Genomic DNA, 17,758 nt, shown 5'->3' with positions numbered 1-17,758 from the left:
CACATACACCACAGTGTTTTTTTTTTAATGGTAGCCATTTTTATTGCTGTTTATTTAATATTAGTCATTTCAGGTACTAATAAACTTGTTCACCGAAGCCTCTATCACTAAGGTACTTTTCCTTTGGGCTGTTTCAAGGTGAAGATGGTGTTGGTTGACATCAAGCATCCATTCAGTGGGTTCCACTGTCAGAAGAATGGGGAGCCCTGGCTTCCCCTGAGTAGTTGGCCAGATAGTGGTCACCAATGCCAGTACATGCACCCTAATTCTAGGAAGGAAGAGACGTGATTTGGACACAGACAGGACACTTGGACAAAGCTGCTACTACTTATTCAGACACCACATTGTGTTCTGAACAGGGAACCAGGAGAGGACCGTGTCTGTGCTAGGTGATTTCCTTCTGGCCAGGGTGAGGCTCTCATAGTTAATAATGCAGTAGCTCTCCTGCTGCGACTGAGCTGTACCCAGTGCCTCCCCTGCTCTTAAGATCAAGATAAACACCATACAAAGAGAAGGATGGGAGGGAAGACCTCTGGCAAAGCAGGGGGATGTTAAAGATGCCAGCCATACACCTCACATGGAGAAAAAAAAGGTGGGGGAAATGGTCCAGGCCTCCTGGGAAGGCCTTCCTGGTCAGTCTGTATAAGAGTTGGTCTCTGGCCCCCTCTCTCTGTTTCATCTTTTGAAGTATTTATTTATTTGACTACTCTGGGTTTAATTTGCATCACACTCAATCTTTCGTTGCTGCATACAAACTCCCTAGTTGTGGCACTTGGGTTTAGTTGGTCCACGACATGTGGGATCTTAGTTCCCTGACCAGGGATCGAACCCGGGTCCCCTGCATTGCAAGGCGGATTCTTAAGCACTGGATCACCATGGAAGTCCCCTTTGCTTCGTTTTTCTTTATAGTCCCTGTAAGTCTCGACATGCTCTTACATTTTTCTCTGTTGACTGTCTGTCCTCAGTTTGGTTCTTGTGCACTCCGGTGCCTAGGAGGGTGTCTGTCACTGTTAGTAAACATTTGCTGACTGAATAAATAGTGCTTGAGAGGTTGTGCAGGCCCCAAAGAGCTGTGGTCCCTGGAACAGCAAGAGGAGGAGAGCGAGTGCTTCGGAAAGGCAGTGAGGGTGGGACAGGGTGGGGAGGGGTGTGAAGACACAGAAAGAGATGGTGGTCTGTGTGTGCGATTCCCCTAGTAATGGGAGACAGAGAAGAATTTGAGAAAGTGGAGGAATGTGATTGCAGCACAAAAGCAGTGAGATTATTTTGTCAGCAACATTTGGATCCCATTGGTGATGAGAGACATGTGGGCCCAGCAAGGAGACAATTGTGGTAGTCAAGACAGGATGTGAATAAGACATAAAGAAGTGTTTCATCAGTGGGGATGGAAAAGAACCAGGGCTGCGGTAGCCAAGTCAAGGAGTAGGAAGGGTCAGCCCCAACACTCCCGTGGGCTGCGTCTCATCCACGCGCAGTGTGCTACACACGTGCACAAGGGCAGACACGCGTGCAAACCTGCACACACGCCCACATGCACGTCAGGACCCACTAGGCTGCCAGCAAGAGCGGTGCAATCAGAAGTCCCCATCACACCTTCCAGCACAACTGCAGACGCCACTTTCCACTCCGATCTCTGGTCTTTGTCTTCTTTTGGCTTCTTCCCATTTCCATGAAGACAGCCTGGTGGGGACAGAGAACAAGGACCCAGAAACTCCGGAGCAAGAGGCAGTATCTTGTCCATTCGCCAGGTTTGTTTCTGCCTAGTTTGAGAGGGAAGAGGCATGGAAGAAGGTTGCATAGTCCCCTGGACTACACTGAGGAGAGGAAAGCCGCAGGGAAGGAAAGCCTGGAGGAAGAGAGAAATCTTCTTTGAATTGATCGCTGCCATCCTAATGCATGGTCACACATGTGTGGGCCACGTGAAGGGGCTGTCATTGGGACTGGGGACCCGGAGGAGGCGAACAAGCTTGTTCAGAGTGGGTGGGGACATGCTCGGGGATCCAGCTGAAACAGGATTTTATTTTTAAAGAGGCTTAGATTGATGTCTCTGCTAGCCTAAATATAACCGAGCAGCCAACTTCTTCCCAGCTCAGCCAGGCCTCCGAGCAAGCTCCAAGGGCCTGTGTTTAAAAAGAAAAAAAAAAAAAAAGAGAGGGGGAAGAGAGAGGAATCCACAGATGCAAAAGGTCATGCAGTTAGCCCTCTGAGTGTGCTGGGAGGAGGAAGATGGATGAGCTGGCTGTGTATACTCTGCAACTCCAGCCTCACCCTCCAGCACGAAAGATGGAAGGTTGTTGCAGGGAGGGGGAACAGACACCCGCCTTGTATCTGGGCTCTGCCTGGCCTGATGGGCACAGTGGCAACACAGGCTTGTGCTCAGGGGAGCCGACAGTCCAGTGGGAGGGAGAGAGGAAGGGGTGAACAGGCTCACGGCGTTGCAGCACAGCGATGATGATGGGAGGCAAGCGAATGGTGGGCTGTGAGCATCCTTCCACGTGGCTGGAGGACCCGAGAAGCCCCGTCTTGAAGAAGGAAGGATTTTAAGTGGGAGGATTTTGACAAAGATGGAGAAAAAACAAAGAAGCAGCAGAGACAACAGTGGACAGGATAACATTTGGGCAGCTCTGAGTTTGGATCTGACAAGAGTGCAAGAACGGGAGAGAGACAGAGAGAGCATAAGTGGTGGGGAGGGGCTTGGAGCTCCAGGCTCTGTGCCTCTTCCGGAGGCTCACCCTGGAGTCTGTAGACAAAGGGGAGCCATTGAAGACTGGGGGGAACAGCAGCGGCACGACCCAGATAGACTGAAGGAAGGTTGCTTTGGCAATGAGGTGTAGGGTGAAGGAGAACAGGGAGTCTCTGTGATGGGGAGAGCCAGGGACACAAAGATCGGTGAGGGCTCTGACCTCACTGAGGTTCGCTAGCTGCTGCAGCAGACTCCCGAACCTCAGACACACCATAGGAGTTTATTCCTTGTTCACGTACAGCTCACTCGGCCCAGGGCTGGGTGTAGGGCTCTGCCCCTCCAGTAACTCAAGGACTCAAGGATTCCGACTGAGGGAGGCTCTGTACCCTTCAGCATGCTGCGCTGGAGGTCACCCTGCAACTGACATCCACCTGGCACAGGGTTTTTCTTTTTATATGGACCAGGCATTCTGCTGACCAGGGCCCAGGCACCTGCAGGGGCCCTGTGGATAGTCCCTGGCTGGCCACACATCTCAGAACATGGCAGTCAGGAGGTCATCTTGGCTGCAAGGACAAGGAGAGGCACTCAGATCTGAAGGGGTATGTTGGCAGCAGAAAAGGAAATCTTTCATTTATATGAGGTGGGCAAGTGGGCAGAGTGGCCACATTTAGGAGTTAGGAGGAGGAGAAGCCAGAGAAGAAAGTCAAGGGAGGCAGCTTGAGGGGAAAGAGAGAAAATGGGTCAGTGTTACAGTCTTCAGGGAAGGGGGACTCAGGAAGAGCCTTTGGATGTGACTCTCACAAGGCCTGGGAGTTGGGTAAGGAAGCAGCTGGCAATGACTCCCTGGGACTTTCCACAAGCACACCCCTGAACTAGGTGTGCATGACCCCTGGGAAGGCATGCACCAATGACTCGCTGTGGAGCAGCAGCGGGAACATGGACTTTAGCGTGAGAAGACTTGGTTTTGCATCCAGGCACCCAGGCATTGCCATCTTCACTTGAACAAACACTTATCTCTCCGAGTCTCTGTTTTCTTACTTGTTACCTACTTCTCAAGAGTCCCTTGGACTGCAAGGAGATCCAACCAGTCCATTCTGAAGGAGATCAGCCCTGGGATTTCTTTGGAAGGAATGATGCTAAAGCTGAAACTCCAGTACTTTGGCCACCTCATGCGAAGAGTTGACTCATTGGAAAAGACTCGGATGCTGGGAGGGATTGGGGGCAGGAGGAGAAGGGGATGCCAGAGGATGAGATGGCTGGATGGCATCACTGACTCGATGGACGTGAGTCTCAGTGAACTCCGGGAGTTGGTGATGGACAGGGAGGCCTAGCGTGCTGTGATTCATGGGGTCGCAAAGAGTCGGACATGCCTAAGCGACTGATCTGATCTGATTTGATCCCTTGTGTAAAGTGCTTCGCTCAGTGTCAGTTTTGGGTAACTCGTGCAGCAAATGTTTGTTGTGCACATAATGGGGGCCAGGTAACCTTATTAGGCATTGGGTATTTAAAGGGCCCAGACAAAATTCCTGCCCTCAAGAGGCTTATACTCTGGTAGGGCTGATAGCCACAGAAGCAGATCCTTAAAATATAACAGGATAAATGCAGTATTGGAAGTATTTCTAAATGGGGAGGTCCAGCCCTGGCTGGCTGGAGGAGATGACTGCCTGACTCTTAGTAGAGAAGGGTTCTTGGAACAGAAATCCCAAAGATAAACCCAAGATCCTATGGGGATCTTATCTTTGACAAAGGCAAAAATATGCAATGGAGAAAAGACAGTCTCTTCAGTAAATGGTGCCGGGAAAATTGGGCAGCAATGTGTAAAAGAATGAAATCAGAACACTTCCTGACACCATACACAAAAATAAACTCAAAATGGATTAAAGACCTAAATGTAAGACCAGAAGCTATAAAACTGCTGGAGGAAAACATAGGCATAATACTCTTTGATGTAAATCACAGCAAGATCCTCTCTGACCCACTTCCCAGTGTAATGGAAATAAAAACAAAAATAAACAAATAGGACCTAATTAAACTTAAAAGCTTTTTCACAATGAAGGAAGCTATAAGCAAGGTGAAAAGGCATCCCTCAGAATGGGAGAAAATAACAGCAAATAAAACAACTGACCAAGGATTAATCTTGAAATTATACGAGCAGCTCTTACAGCTCAATATCAGAAAAATGAACAACCCAATCAAAAAGCGGGCAGAAGACCTAAGCAGACATGTCTCTAAAGATGGCTGATAAATACCTGAAAGGCTCAACATCTCTCATTATCAGAGAAATGCAAATCAAAACTACAATACAGCATCATCTCACACCAGCTGTAATGGCCAGCAACAAAAAGTCTACAAACAATAAATGCTGAAGAGGGTGTGCAGAAAAGGGAACCCTCTTTTCTGTTGATGGGAATGAAAATTGATACAGCCACTATGGAGAACAGTATGCATATGCATGTGTTCTCACTCAAGTCCAACTCTTTGGAACCCCATGAACTGTAGCCCACAAGGCATGGGATTTTCCAGGTAAGAATACTAGAGTGGGTTCTCATTTCCTTCGCCAGGGGATCTTTCCAACCCAGGGATTGACACTGTTTCCTGTGTCTCCTGAATTGGCAGGCAGATTCTTTGAGCCAGTAGGGAGATTCCTTTAAAAACTAGGAATAAAATTACCATGTGACCCAGCAATCCAGCTACTGGGCATATACCCGTAGGAAACCATAACTGAAAAAGGCATGTGTACCCCAATGTTCACTGCAGCATTATTTACAATAGCTAGGACTTGGAAGCAACCTCAATGTCCATTGACAGATAAATGGATAAAGGAGTTGTGGTATATATACACAATGGAATATTACTCACCTATGAAAAGGAATGCATTAAAGTCAGTTCTAATGAGGTGGATGAACCTAGAGCCTATTATATAGAATGAAGTAAATCAGAAAAAGAAAGACAAATATCATATATTAACACATATATATGGAATCTAGAAAGATGGTACTGATGATCTTATTTGCAGGGCAGCAGAGAAGACAAAGACATTAAGAACAGACTTTTGGTCACAGTAGGGGAGGGAGAGGGTGGGATGACTTGAGAGAGTAGTATTGAAACATATACATTACCATATGTAAAATAGATGGCCAGTGGAAATTTGCTGTATGATCCCGGGAACCAAAGCCAGTGCTTTGTGGCAACCTAGAGGGGTGGGATGGGGAGGGAAGTGGGAGGAAGCTTTGAGAGGGTGCTTATGAGGGAGAGGACATGTGTAAGCCTGTGGCTGATTCATGTTGATATATGGCAGAAACCATTACAATATTGTAAAATATTTATCCTCCAATTAAAATTAAGATTTGGGGGGAAAAAAAGAGTTCTTGGAGGGTTAGTGTGCCGTGGGCATTGCTAGCATGCTGATTCACACAACAAATATTTATGTGTTCATCGCAGTTCATGCAATGAACACCTACTGAATGCTCAGAAGGTTGCCCCTAAGGTCTTGGGGGAGAGGCGAGCATTCTGCAGGGCTGTAGGGTGTGGCCCTCTTCTGGTGCCAGGCTGAGGCCCAGGACTCTTGCCATGGGGCCTGTTCCTGGTCACCCGACTATAGGAACTACCTCTTTCTGCCTCTTCTCTGCCACCCTAGGAACCCCTAGAATCCTTCTTTGAAGCTGGGACTCCATCCTGGGACCCTACATGGAAACAAGACCCTGGTTTCTGCTGCCACTTTTTGAAGCCCTCATACCACCCTGAGGGTTGCTCTCCTTTGTGAATCTCTGCCTCAAGAGCAGGGCTGTATTAGAAGAGGCATCACCCGTCCATCCATTTCCTATCTCACCTCAGAGTGTCATTTGTTCGGACTCTCCTAGATATGTCATCAAACAATGGTTCAGGTTGGGACCATGTCTCAATTTTGGTTTTATTATATTTTCTTAATTAACTCCACACCTGCCGTTGATCTATGCTCATGCTGGAGACATTAGAAGAAAAAAAAAACTATTAATATAGAGAGAAGAGAATAAAAATAGTCTCAGCACTCAGCGGGAGCCACTCTTGGCATTTTGTGTTTCTCTCCTGTCATGAGTTTGAGTGAATTCTTGGAGTTGGTGATGGACAGGGAGGCCTGGCGTGCTGCAGTCCATGGGGTCACAGAGAGTCGGACATGACTGAGCAACTGAACTGAACCTGTGCTTATTGTTCTATGTACTTGAGATCATAGCTTTGGCCTCACTTGTTTTAAACTTTTTATTGTGGTAAAATATACCAAAAATTTACCACCTAAGCTATTTTTAAGTGTACAGTTAAGTGTAAAATAGGGACATTTTGTACATGTCCCTATTTTACATGTTGTACAACCATCACCACTTTCCATCTCCAGGACTCTTCCTCTTGCACAACTGAAATTCTGTACCCATTAAACACCGATTCCTCACCACCCTACCCCCAGCCTCTGGCAACCACCACTCTAGTTTCTCTCTCTATTATTTTGACTACTCTAATTTTCTTAAATAAGTGATGAAAGTGAAAAGTAAAAGTGAAAATCGCTTAGTCTTGTCTGACTCTTTGCAATCTCATGGATTATACAGTCCATGGAATTTTCCAGGCCAGAACCCAAGTTTCCCGTGTTGCAGGCAGATTCTTTACCAGCTGAGCCACAAGGGAAGCCCAGGCATCATGGAGTGGGTAGCCTATCCCTTCTCCAGTGGATCTTCCCGACCCAGGAATCAAACCGGGGTCTCCTGCATTGCAGACGGATTCTTTACCAACTGAGCTATCAGGGAAGCCCACTTATATAAATAAGTGATATCATATAGTATTTGTCTTTTAGTGACTGGCTTATTTCACTTCGCAAATGTCCTCAAATTTCATTCATGAGGTAGCATGTGTCAGAATTTCTTTTCTTTTTTAAGGCTGAAAAATATTTCATTGCAATACCACATTTTGCTTATCCCTATATACATCAATAGACACTTGGGTTTCTTTCACATTTTAGCTATTATGAATAATGCCGCTATAAACATAGGTGTACAAATAATCTCTTCGAGATCCTTCTTTTAATTCTTTGGGGTATATACCCAGAAGTGGAATTGCTGGATCCTATGTTAGTTGTATGTTTAATTTTTTGAGGAACTGCCATGCTGTTTTCCACATTGGCTGTACTGTTTTACATTCCCACCGACAGTATACAAGGGTTCCCATTTCTTCATCACATTCTCCCTAACACTTGTTATTTTCCATTTTGTTTTGTTCTGTTTTGATAGTAGCCATCTTAAGGGATATGCAGCGCCTGCTTGTTTTTTAACTTTACCTCTTATTATAAGTATTGTCCTTATGACCTTGATGCTGAGAAAGATTCAAGGCAGAAGGAGAAGAAGGCAACAGAGGATGAGATGGTTGGATGGCATCACTGTTTTAATGAACATGAACTTGTGCAAACTCCGGGAGGTGGTGAGGGACAGGGAAACTTGGTGTGCTGCAGTCATGGGGTCACGAAGAGTCGGACTACTTGGTGGACTCAACAACAAACGTACGTATTGTCATTAGAAACTTCAGACGCAGACCCTTTCCCGTTCTCCTACTGCTGAAAATTTATTTTCCTTTGATATTTTTGCTATCATCATAAATAAAATTGTAACAAAGATCTGTGCCTGAATCTTTGCAGGATTTTGGATTATTTCCATAAGCAAGGATTGACAGATAAAATATAGGATGCTCAGTTAAACTTGCATTTCAGAGAAACAATAAATAATTTTTTAGTATTTTAGTCCCCAAAATATTGTCAGGGACAAACTTATTCTTAAAATATATTTGTTGTACACCTGAAATTCATATTTAACTGAGTGTTCTATATTTTTATTTGCTGCTGCTGCTGCTGCTAAGTCGCTTCAGTCGTGTCCGACTCTGTGCGACCCCATAGACGTCAGCCCACCAGGCTCCCCCGTCTCTGGGGTTCAAGTCTAGCCAAATTACCACAGGTAGAATTCTCAGGAGTGGAAGTAATGGATCAAAGTTGATGAACATTTTCAAGAAGCATATGGCAAAAGGTCTTTTCAGTAAAGCGATGCTAGTTTTTCCCCCAACAGTGAATAAGAATGCCTGTTTCCCTATAAAACTGGCATCTTTGAGTTATTTCATTTAAAAATAAGCAAAACCTTGCTTCTTTAATAAGAAGAAAATGATTGATCACAAAGTTTTTATTATCAATGAATCTGGTCCTCCTTCCTTTCCAAAGGTTGGTCTTTGTACTTCCTTTTACATAAACTATGTGTTCCTGCCTTTGCTCATTTATCTTTTTGTTTTTCTTGTCAAAGTATATGAACTCTTAAAGGATAATAGCCTTTTGTCATTCACTATTTCATTCAAATACTTCTCCCAGCTTGTTGTTTGCCTTTTAGTTATGCTTCTATAATTTCCAAAGTAAAAGTATTTAAACATTTTTATATAGTCAAATGTCTAGTTTTTCATGACCCTTCCAGATGCTTTGAGTCTAGAGTCCTCTCTCATTTAGAGATTAGGTATGTTTATTCATTTATATTCTCCTCTAGAAGTTTGTGTAGGTACTTTTACCTGTTTTTTGTTTGTTTGTTTGTTTTTCATATTTAACTCTTTAAAGCATTTGGAGTTTATTTGGAAATGATGTCCAATGAGTCTCTGAATAAATTTTTCTCTCAAATCTCTAATTTGTTTCAGCTCTATTTGCTGAATAAAGTCCTTCCCTTCTCAATGATTTGTGGAACCTCTTAATCTTATACATAAAGAAAAACCCATGTTTCTTAAAAGTGAACTTATCAATGTCATTTAATCATTCATATATTCAAAAAATATTTATTGAGCACCTACTGTAGGTCAGGTACATATTTAAGATTTCTTCCAACCGTAAAATTCTAAATATATGGGAACTTCTATCCATTTATTTTCACATCTTTGGAAGAAAAGGACATAATTTGCTCCACTTGTTGGCTTTTATTTATGTGTCTTACATTAATCTACTTTGTGTGCATGTGTGCTAAGCTACTTCAGTCGTGTCCAACTCTCTGTGACCCTCATGGACTGTAGCCCACCAGGCTCCTCTGTCCATGGGATTCTCCAGGCAAGAATACTGGAGTGGGTTGCCATGCCCTTCTCCAGGGGATCTTCCTGACTCAGGGATCAAACCCATATATCCTACATCTAAAGCTTAATTTTATTCATCTCCTTTCTAGGAGTTTTACCTCTTACTGTTATATCATGTCTTATTGCATTAGAAGAAACTTCAAATGATTTTTATATAATAAAATTGTATAGTTTCATGTAATCTTTATTTTATCTCTACTTTTAATGACAATGTCTCTAATGTTGTGCCATTAAGAATAGTCTCAGTGGTCCAGTGATTAGGATTTAGTGCTTTCACTCCTGAAGGCCCGGGTTCAACCTCAATCAGGGAACTAAGGTCCCACAAGATACATGGCATGCCCCCCGCAAAATAATAATAGCTAAATAAATAAATTTAATATAATAAATGTAATAAGTAAATAATATAAAATTGAAAAAAAGAAGAGCCTTGGCTTTTGATTTAAGAAGCATTTTCATGTTAAGAAAGTAATAGTCTCTTCTTATTTTTCTAATAAGTTTCTTTTTTTTAAAGAAATGGAAAATCAGAAATGATTAATTTTGCTTAATGTATTTTGTAGTTGGGGTTCCCTGGTGGCTCAGCTGGTAAAGAATCTGCCTGCAAAGCGGGAGACCTGGGTTCGATCCCTGGGTTGGGAAGATCCCCTGGAGAAGGGAAAGGCTACCCACTCCAGTATTCTGGCCTGGAGAATTCCTTGGACTGTATAGTCCATGGGGTTGCAAAGAGTTAGACACGACTGAGTGACTTTCAATAATTAATAATAATAAAACTGTGCCATTTTTATTTTTATAGTTTTTCATCTGAAGTACAAGTACTGCTGGTTCACCAAACTGCATGAGGTAGAATTTGGGTAAATATATACACAATCCTCACCACATTATATTATATGGTGCCTTTGTGAGCAGCAACTCTGAACTTGAACTATGTGTTAAAATCTTGATTGCACAAGCCTACTAATAAAAAAACTTGAAGATCCTCCAAATATATATGGATATATATATATATATAGAGAGAGAGAGAGAGAGAGAGTTTTACAATTATATATAATAGTAAATAAACATATACTTTATACGCATGTGTATATATTTACTATAATATATACATTATAAAAGACAACAAATTAAATTTTAAAAAATAAATATTCTAATATTTTTCCCTTATCCCAATAAATCAGTTTTCATATACCCTACTTCCATGACCAGTCATATAAAAGATGAGCATTAGTGGGATATTTAGAGGTTCATTCTACCATGAGTGAATACCGAGTTGTGTGGTGCACACTCATGCCTATCAGTCACCAAAGATAACAAATAATGTATTTGAATTGGAATATTAACAACTCAAAATGCCCTCTGAAGCTTGTAGAATTTTATAAACTAGTGGGATTAAGCAAACCACAACCCCCTCCCCCCACCCCCGCCCCCCCGCCGCCCCAGCACACATACGGGAAAAGCAAGTTATTCAACTCTGCCTGAACTTGTGCAAGTTATGGAGCTCTTTGGGACTCAGTTTCCTCATTACTAAAATGACACAGTTAGGCTAGATAACTGCCGAGCCCCTTGCTGCACTGACATTTTGTAACAGTGATGACCCTGGAGGAGTATCAGGTTAGGGGAGAAGCAGGTCTGCATGTCAGTCAGCTGGACAGCTCTGTTATTAGGAAATCAAGCAGAGTGCGATCCTAGGGTGGACGACCAGGAATGCAGTGTGCATTGCAATCAGTCCTGGCTATCCCCAAGGGCAACCCTGGCACCAGATGGAGCAATGGGACATGAAGAATTTGGAAATCTTTAGAAGGGATCAGAGAAAGACAACATAAAGATTAAAGCCTTGGAAAATGGGTCCTCTGAGGAAATGTTAAAGACTTGGAATTCCTCAGGTTGAAGAAGGACATATTAAGATGGATCTAGCCTGGAGCTCCTGGTGTTTGAGCAAGTGTTTTAAAGAGATTGTGGCAGTCTTAGACAAAGCACTCTCTGTTGCAAAGAAGAGACTTCCTCTAGATAGAGCATAGAAATCCACAAGGACTCAGAAACAGACAGCTGTGAGGGCCTCAGCCAGCCCTCCTTTAGTGACCTCACATTCTACACGTTCTCCAAACCTCCGCTCTCCACTTCTTACTCCCACCTTCCACTTAGCCATAGGAAAGTCAGCTCTCAGCCAACATCATGGCCCCACCATAGCTACATTTTCAACGTCAGTGTCCAATAGTTCCAGTCTTTCCACTTCCAATCCTAGATTTCCTTGAAAGGATTGATTTATCCTGGCTCATCTTTTTGAGCCAGGCCATCTCAATCTTTGGTCATCATTGGTTGGGTCACCCATAAGTGGGTGCCCACCCGTGGTCCCATCATGTGAGGAGGGGAGATGGATTACGTGTTCCAGAGCATGGTTTGTGTAGGGCACATTTCCTCAGATCAGCAAGGGGGCAGATCGGCTGTGAGGCACATCTCAGCAAAGGGACCAATTGTCTTTTAATCTGACACTGATTATGAGAGTAAAATATGTCTGACCCTGAGCTCTCATATAAGAGAAAGTTGTAACAGCACTTCTCAAAACCCTCTTTGAAATAATGTGAGACTCCTCCTGTCTTGAGTCAACCTAATAGAGCACTGCCTTGGTGTGGTGGCCTGGGCTACAGCGCATCTGAGAGTCCCCTTTTGGCCTGTTGGTCTGGGAAAATAGAAAGTCACTTCCCCTCGTGGAGCCTAATTTCTCTGTCTGAACTTTGCTGATGGGAGATCAGCTATTTGAGGACTTGACACAGCACTGAATCTGATTAACCACAGTAAGACCATCACTGCTTAACCAGAAGAGAGCAGAAACAACCCAAGGACCTCTAGGCCCTCCCAGGTTGGCCTGATTTGAATATCCAGTCTCTACCTAGAACCGATATACAACCCAATTCCTTCCTATCCTCCCATTTTTTGATGCTACATATGGCTCTTCTGCTCAGCATCCTGCCTGGAAATCATCATCATCTTCCAGCACATAGAAAATGGGACATTCGTGAGCAAGTGGGTAGGGTCATTCTTTATGGTCTTTTTCCCGTGCTGGGTTTAATCACACTACAAGCCTCACATACAGGCAGGCAAAAAATCCATTGACCTCAAATGCAAAGGCCTTGAGAACATAGGGTTCAAAGGAGAATCAGACTTCCTTTACCCAAAACATAACTACCCAGACACCTCACTATCTAAAATCAGACCAGAACCTGGAGATGAGCCAAGTGACGTCTAAGTAGCCAAAATTATCTGCATAGGCTCATATTGGTTTATTTAAAGTAGCATATAATTCAAAGCAACTGTCCCCAGAGAACTAGATGAACTATTACCCTCTAAGAAAGACTGAATAAATCCTATAGGAATAGAAGAGGCTAAATTCCTCACTCATATTCTGTTTACTTTCTGTTTACACAGAATTTTAACGACTTGGCATATCTGGTTTCTCAACCCAGAACAGACTAAAAAAAGTTAGGTCTTGGAGTCAAATGTCATGCTCCCGGATAAAAAGTAGACCCAGGCACCCCAAAAGCACAACAACATGAAGCGACTTGGGATAGAGACAATGGCCACACATATCTCCAAGGTCTTGGGTCCATTGGAAGAACAGCATGGTGACTAAAGTTTATTAAGATAACTTTAAGCAAAATAACAATATTAAATTAAAATCAGCATACTCCATCTCAAAACCTAGGAAATGAATGCTTTTTTTAAGAAAAACTTCCATTCAAAATAATTACATTTTAAATGTAATGTTTCAAAGGGCAAACCTTGAGCTAGCCAGAAAGTTCCACTGTCTGGAATAATACATTCCATTCTGGATAACTGAAGTTTTATTATAGCTCCATTTGAACCCCCTAGACTTTTTCCTAAAGGACGATGGAGCACTTAGCCGGGGAAATCCTGTTGCTTTGACTTATATGCTATTTGGAATAAAGCAACTGGGGCTTAAGGAGGTTTTACTGTATTTGGTTTGCAGGCTTCTTTTGGCACCATCTCTTTAAAAGGCTGCCTGCCTTTGAACTAATCCTCTATTTATAATCCAGCTGGAGAAAGGCCTCGGCAATATATACAAATTCCTAGGATTTACAGAGTGCTGCTCACGGAGCTCTGAGCCCCCACGCCGAGCCCCTGCCTCGGCCCTCACCCTCCAGAAAGCCCCCTGTGGCATCCTCACCCACATCTCGGTGCCGTGGCTGACGGGCCACCTGGCACGCCCAGGAATGTACCGGTGTCCTTGGTGGAGAGTACAGGGCTTGTCTGGGGACATGGGCATGAGCTGGATCAGGCTCCGTAAACACCATCACTCACTCTTGACGGCCTGCACTGTTCAGACGCCCTTTCCTAAGGGCCCGGGGCTGAGGCTTCGTGCACGGCTCTCCCCTATCAAGCCGTTCTTTTCTTATAACTCATTCCCTCCCTGAAACGACGCCAACTTCACATTTTCCTTTTTCCCCCCTTGCACAAATTATTGCAAGTCATGACAGTCTAAATATAGCCCCCGGTCTGTTTTCCAGATGCGGAGGCCTCGACGTTTTCCTGATGTCTCTCCAGCTGCCTCTCTGCTCTTGCTTTCCTTTCTCCTTCTTTCTCGCCTTTTTTTCCTCCCTGATACTCCTGCCCTCTGCCTCCCAGGCTCCCCTTGTCTTTCCTGCTTCCCCAGTTCAAAGGAAAGTTCTAGAAGCAAGGCCTGAAACCTGGCCAGCCCTCTCCCCAGAGCTCCAGCAGTGCCAGTAGTGGAGTGGGGATGTAATCAAAGGAAAAAGGCACTTACTTGCTCTGTCCAGGGGCCATTTACCTCCACCCCTCTCCCTACCCCCACAGGCTTCTTCTTCTTCAGTCCTGGGCACCAAAGAGTGGCTGGTCATGTCCTCCACTTAGAAACCTCCCGTGTTACTGAAGTACAGCCACTAGAACTCCCTTCAGCCATCACTCCTTGAGATTAAACAATATCATTCCTTTGCATTTCTTCATCAGGCCTAGGCATCCAGAACTTTAATCATTTTTATAGATTCTATCGGTAATGACTCCAAGCTGGTCCTATCCTACCAGTAGGACATGAAGCCGATCCTCAAGTCCTCTGCCCTAATAAGGGTCAACTCCAGCCGTGAGCCTGCATTGAAAGAATTCACCTGATACTTCTCAATTACAGGCTTCTGTCTAATTAAAAAACAGATGCTACAGTGGAGATATGTGTTCATGCCAAACTTGACATCTACTCCAGTGGTATTATATAGGTCCTTTCCTGCAGCGAATGCAAACGTCAATTCAAGAACATGTTTTATTGCATCCTTTTCAATATACTTCCTCACTATTGGTCAACCTCACTATTGGTCAAATTACCTAGTCTCAAAGTGACCCACATGTTATAGACAGAGAGGACAGAAAACTATTAGTCAGTCTGCCATATATTTGTCAGATACCTCTTTAGGCCAAGCACTGCAGACAAAAAGACACAAAGAAGAAGTCACCTTAGAGATATACATTCTAATACAGAGTGGCTCAATCTTGGCACATGTGGGGCTAAATAATTCTTAGTCCTAGGGCTGTCCTGTGCATTGTACAGTGTTTAGCAGCATCCCTGGCCTCTACCCTCTAGATGACAGTAACAGTGCTCCCCAAAGTTGTCTCCAGACATAGCCAAAAGTCCTCAGAAGGTAAAATCACCCCCGGGGGATAGACAAATATGTAATTGATGGTTACAGTTTTTTTTTTAAGAAGTCTTACGAAAGAGACGCAAACATGGGACTGTGCATGGAGTTAGAGGGCATTTGAACTGTGTTCTAAAGGACAGATATGCATTTCTGGGTAGAGACAGTGTTGGGGGGGTGATATTCTAAGCAGAGAGAATGGCATGTGCAAAGGCACAGGGGCATCGGGGAACAGTTTCATGTGCCTGGCGTGGCAGGTACCTGGGGAAGCAACAGGTGGTGAGGAGGAACTGGGGCTGGCCCCAGTTTATACTTGTGTGGCTAAGATGCTCGCACGTGAGCCTGGGGATGAGGGAAAACAAGGAGATTTTCAGGCTGGGAAGTGTCGTGAGCAGATGCATTTTTGGTATGACAGGATGGTGGCAGGGAGGGTGGTGTGAGCAGGTATGGTGGTAATTCAGAAAGAGATGATGGGAGCTTGAATTAAAGCAGTGGTGCTTGGGGACAGAAGGAAGAGGCAGGATTTGGGAGCCCTCTCTGAGACAGAACATGCAAAACTCAGACACAGCGGCGGATGGGGGACAAAGAAAGAGAGCAGAGTTGGACATGACCCTGGTGCTTCGGAGTGGATAGGATCCATCTGTGTCAGCCTTGGAGCTGAGGCCTGTTTTTATCCTGGAAACACTCTGGAGTTCGCACCACGTCTGCCTCACAAGGGAAGATGAGGCCCTGGAAATATGTTTACCTTAGGGAATGTTTACATTAAGCCTTCTTCCTCTCCTGCCTTTACACCAGGCTCGTGGGAGGCAGCTGGTGGAAGGAACCTCACCTTTAGGAACTGGGTTAAGGGACTGAGCTTTGTCACCAGCAGCGTCTGGCAGTCAGGTGGCCCTGAGCCTCAGTTTGTCCATTTGCGGTGGAAGGAGAACCCCCCCTCCCCCGCCCCCGCCTCACCAGGATGTGGTGAGTGTGAAGACGGCAGTTTCTGTGGGTGGCTCAGACCCCCGTAGGTACTTGGCACTTAATGCCTGCAGTTGGCCGGGATCATGAGTGGTTGTAATCAGGCCTGATGGAAAGGCCCCTGACTCCACCGCGGCCTTGAGCAGCTGCCAACTCCGAGACTGGCCTGCTTTGAGACTTGCCTGCAAATTCTTTTCTTTTCTTTTTTTTTTTTCAGGGTGTCTGGTTCCTGCAAACTGGCTTCCCAAAATCTTCTCGGGCTCCAAGAAGCCCTTTTGGCTGTGCATCCCACTGTCCTTCATGGTCCCCCAGCTCAGAGGGAAGTTGAGACAATCCCAATCCATTTGGCTTCATGTAAACCCTCCCTTCCAACTCCCCCTCACTGCTTCCCAGTTAAATTAGAGGGAAAGAGCACATGGCTGGGATAGAAGCAGCTTAGAGAGAGGCTAGCCCAGCTGGCCAGTCGTCCTGGACTAGGGCCCACTAAGGACCACCTCTCCCAGAGCGTACTCTTCTGGGCAAGGTGTGTGGATGGTACCAGGAGGCAAATGGTGGGTGTGAGTATGTGTGTGCATATGATTGCGCCTTGGTGGTGGGGAGTTGAGCTCACTGCCCCTCATTCCCAGGAGCCCCAGCACTGATGGTGATCTCTCTCAGTGCACGAACAACGGTTTGCATTGTTAGCTTGCCTGTCTCTTGGTTTCTGATTCACCCTGGGCCACTGCAGCCTGAGCAGGTTCGCAGCTGCTCTGGGATATACTTTCCAGCACATTTAGGACTTGGAAGAGCCCCAGGTTTCAAGAACACATGGTGAGGCTGGAGGGAAGGGGCTCGAATGGAGTCGGAAGGGGAGAAGTGAGCTACTTCTTTCTTGCTTCAAGACGAAGCTCCATTTTCATCATCTGGTGGCAGGAACAGCATCTGAGGATGCCAGATGAATTGCAAACCTGTGCAGGTCGGGGGAGAGGGCAGGCAAGTAGGGGGAGATGGGCAGATTCATTTCACCCTGGCTGAGGTCTTCTTGTGCAGCCCCGGCCCCTCTGACACACCGCTCCTGCTACAGTTACAGACTCCGCCCAGCCCCAGCCTGCCTGCCCAGAGCCCGTGGGGCTCTCGCCTGCAGTGGAAGTCAGCCCCAGGAGCCAGTCTCTGGCTTCCAACCACCAAAGCCAAGGGGCAAGACAGGAGCCAGAGACTGGCTCTCAGATCTGGGGTCCTGGCGGAGCACCAGTGCCAGTGGGCCTGGTTGTACAAACGAGCAGCCTCTCTTCTCTGCATCCTGTTGCTAGTAAGGAGGAAATAGAGACTGTCCTGAACAGGGGTGGTACCGTCCCAGCTCTGGCATCACCTCTTTTTCTCC

General features: G+C 45.2%; 1 protein-coding gene across 1 annotated transcript; it reads right to left on the bottom strand.

Moving 5' to 3' along the window:
* Nucleotides 1-754: 754 nt before the first annotated feature.
* On the bottom strand, nucleotides 755-2,805 carry LOC147364130 (uncharacterized). Its single transcript, XM_086320081.1, has 3 exons — nucleotides 2,318-2,805; nucleotides 1,594-1,756; nucleotides 755-1,079 (listed from the first exon to the last, which is right to left on the bottom strand). Exons 1-3 carry the CDS (start codon nucleotides 2,675-2,677, stop codon nucleotides 904-906), a joined length of 699 nt encoding a protein of 232 aa, XP_086176207.1. The 5' UTR covers nucleotides 2,678-2,805; the 3' UTR covers nucleotides 755-903.
* Nucleotides 2,806-17,758: the final 14,953 nt, after the last annotated feature.

Source organism: Bos grunniens, chromosome 10, assembly GCF_055505025.1.
Source record: "Bos grunniens cultivar Pamir isolate PY7600 chromosome 10, Bosgru_T2T1.0, whole genome shotgun sequence".
In the NCBI taxonomy this organism is placed as follows: domain Eukaryota; kingdom Metazoa; phylum Chordata; class Mammalia; order Artiodactyla; family Bovidae; genus Bos; species Bos grunniens.
This window is presented reverse-complemented; position numbering and strand designations above follow the sequence as displayed.

What these genes read in the sequence shown, in the direction of transcription:
- LOC147364130 (XM_086320081.1), bottom strand. Translation starts at nt 2,677, where the DNA reads ATGCTCTCTCTGTCTCTCTCCCGTTCTTGCACTCTTGTCAGATCCAAA. An exon ending in AGAGCCCAGATACAAGGCGG is followed by an intron (nt 1,757 to 2,317) that starts GTGTCTGTTCCC and finishes CAAACTAGGCAG; the next exon opens with AAACAAACCTGGCGAATGGA. An exon ending in GTCTGCAGTTGTGCTGGAAG is followed by an intron (nt 1,080 to 1,593) that starts GTGTGATGGGGA and finishes TTGCTGTTCCAG; the next exon opens with GGACCACAGCTCTTTGGGGC.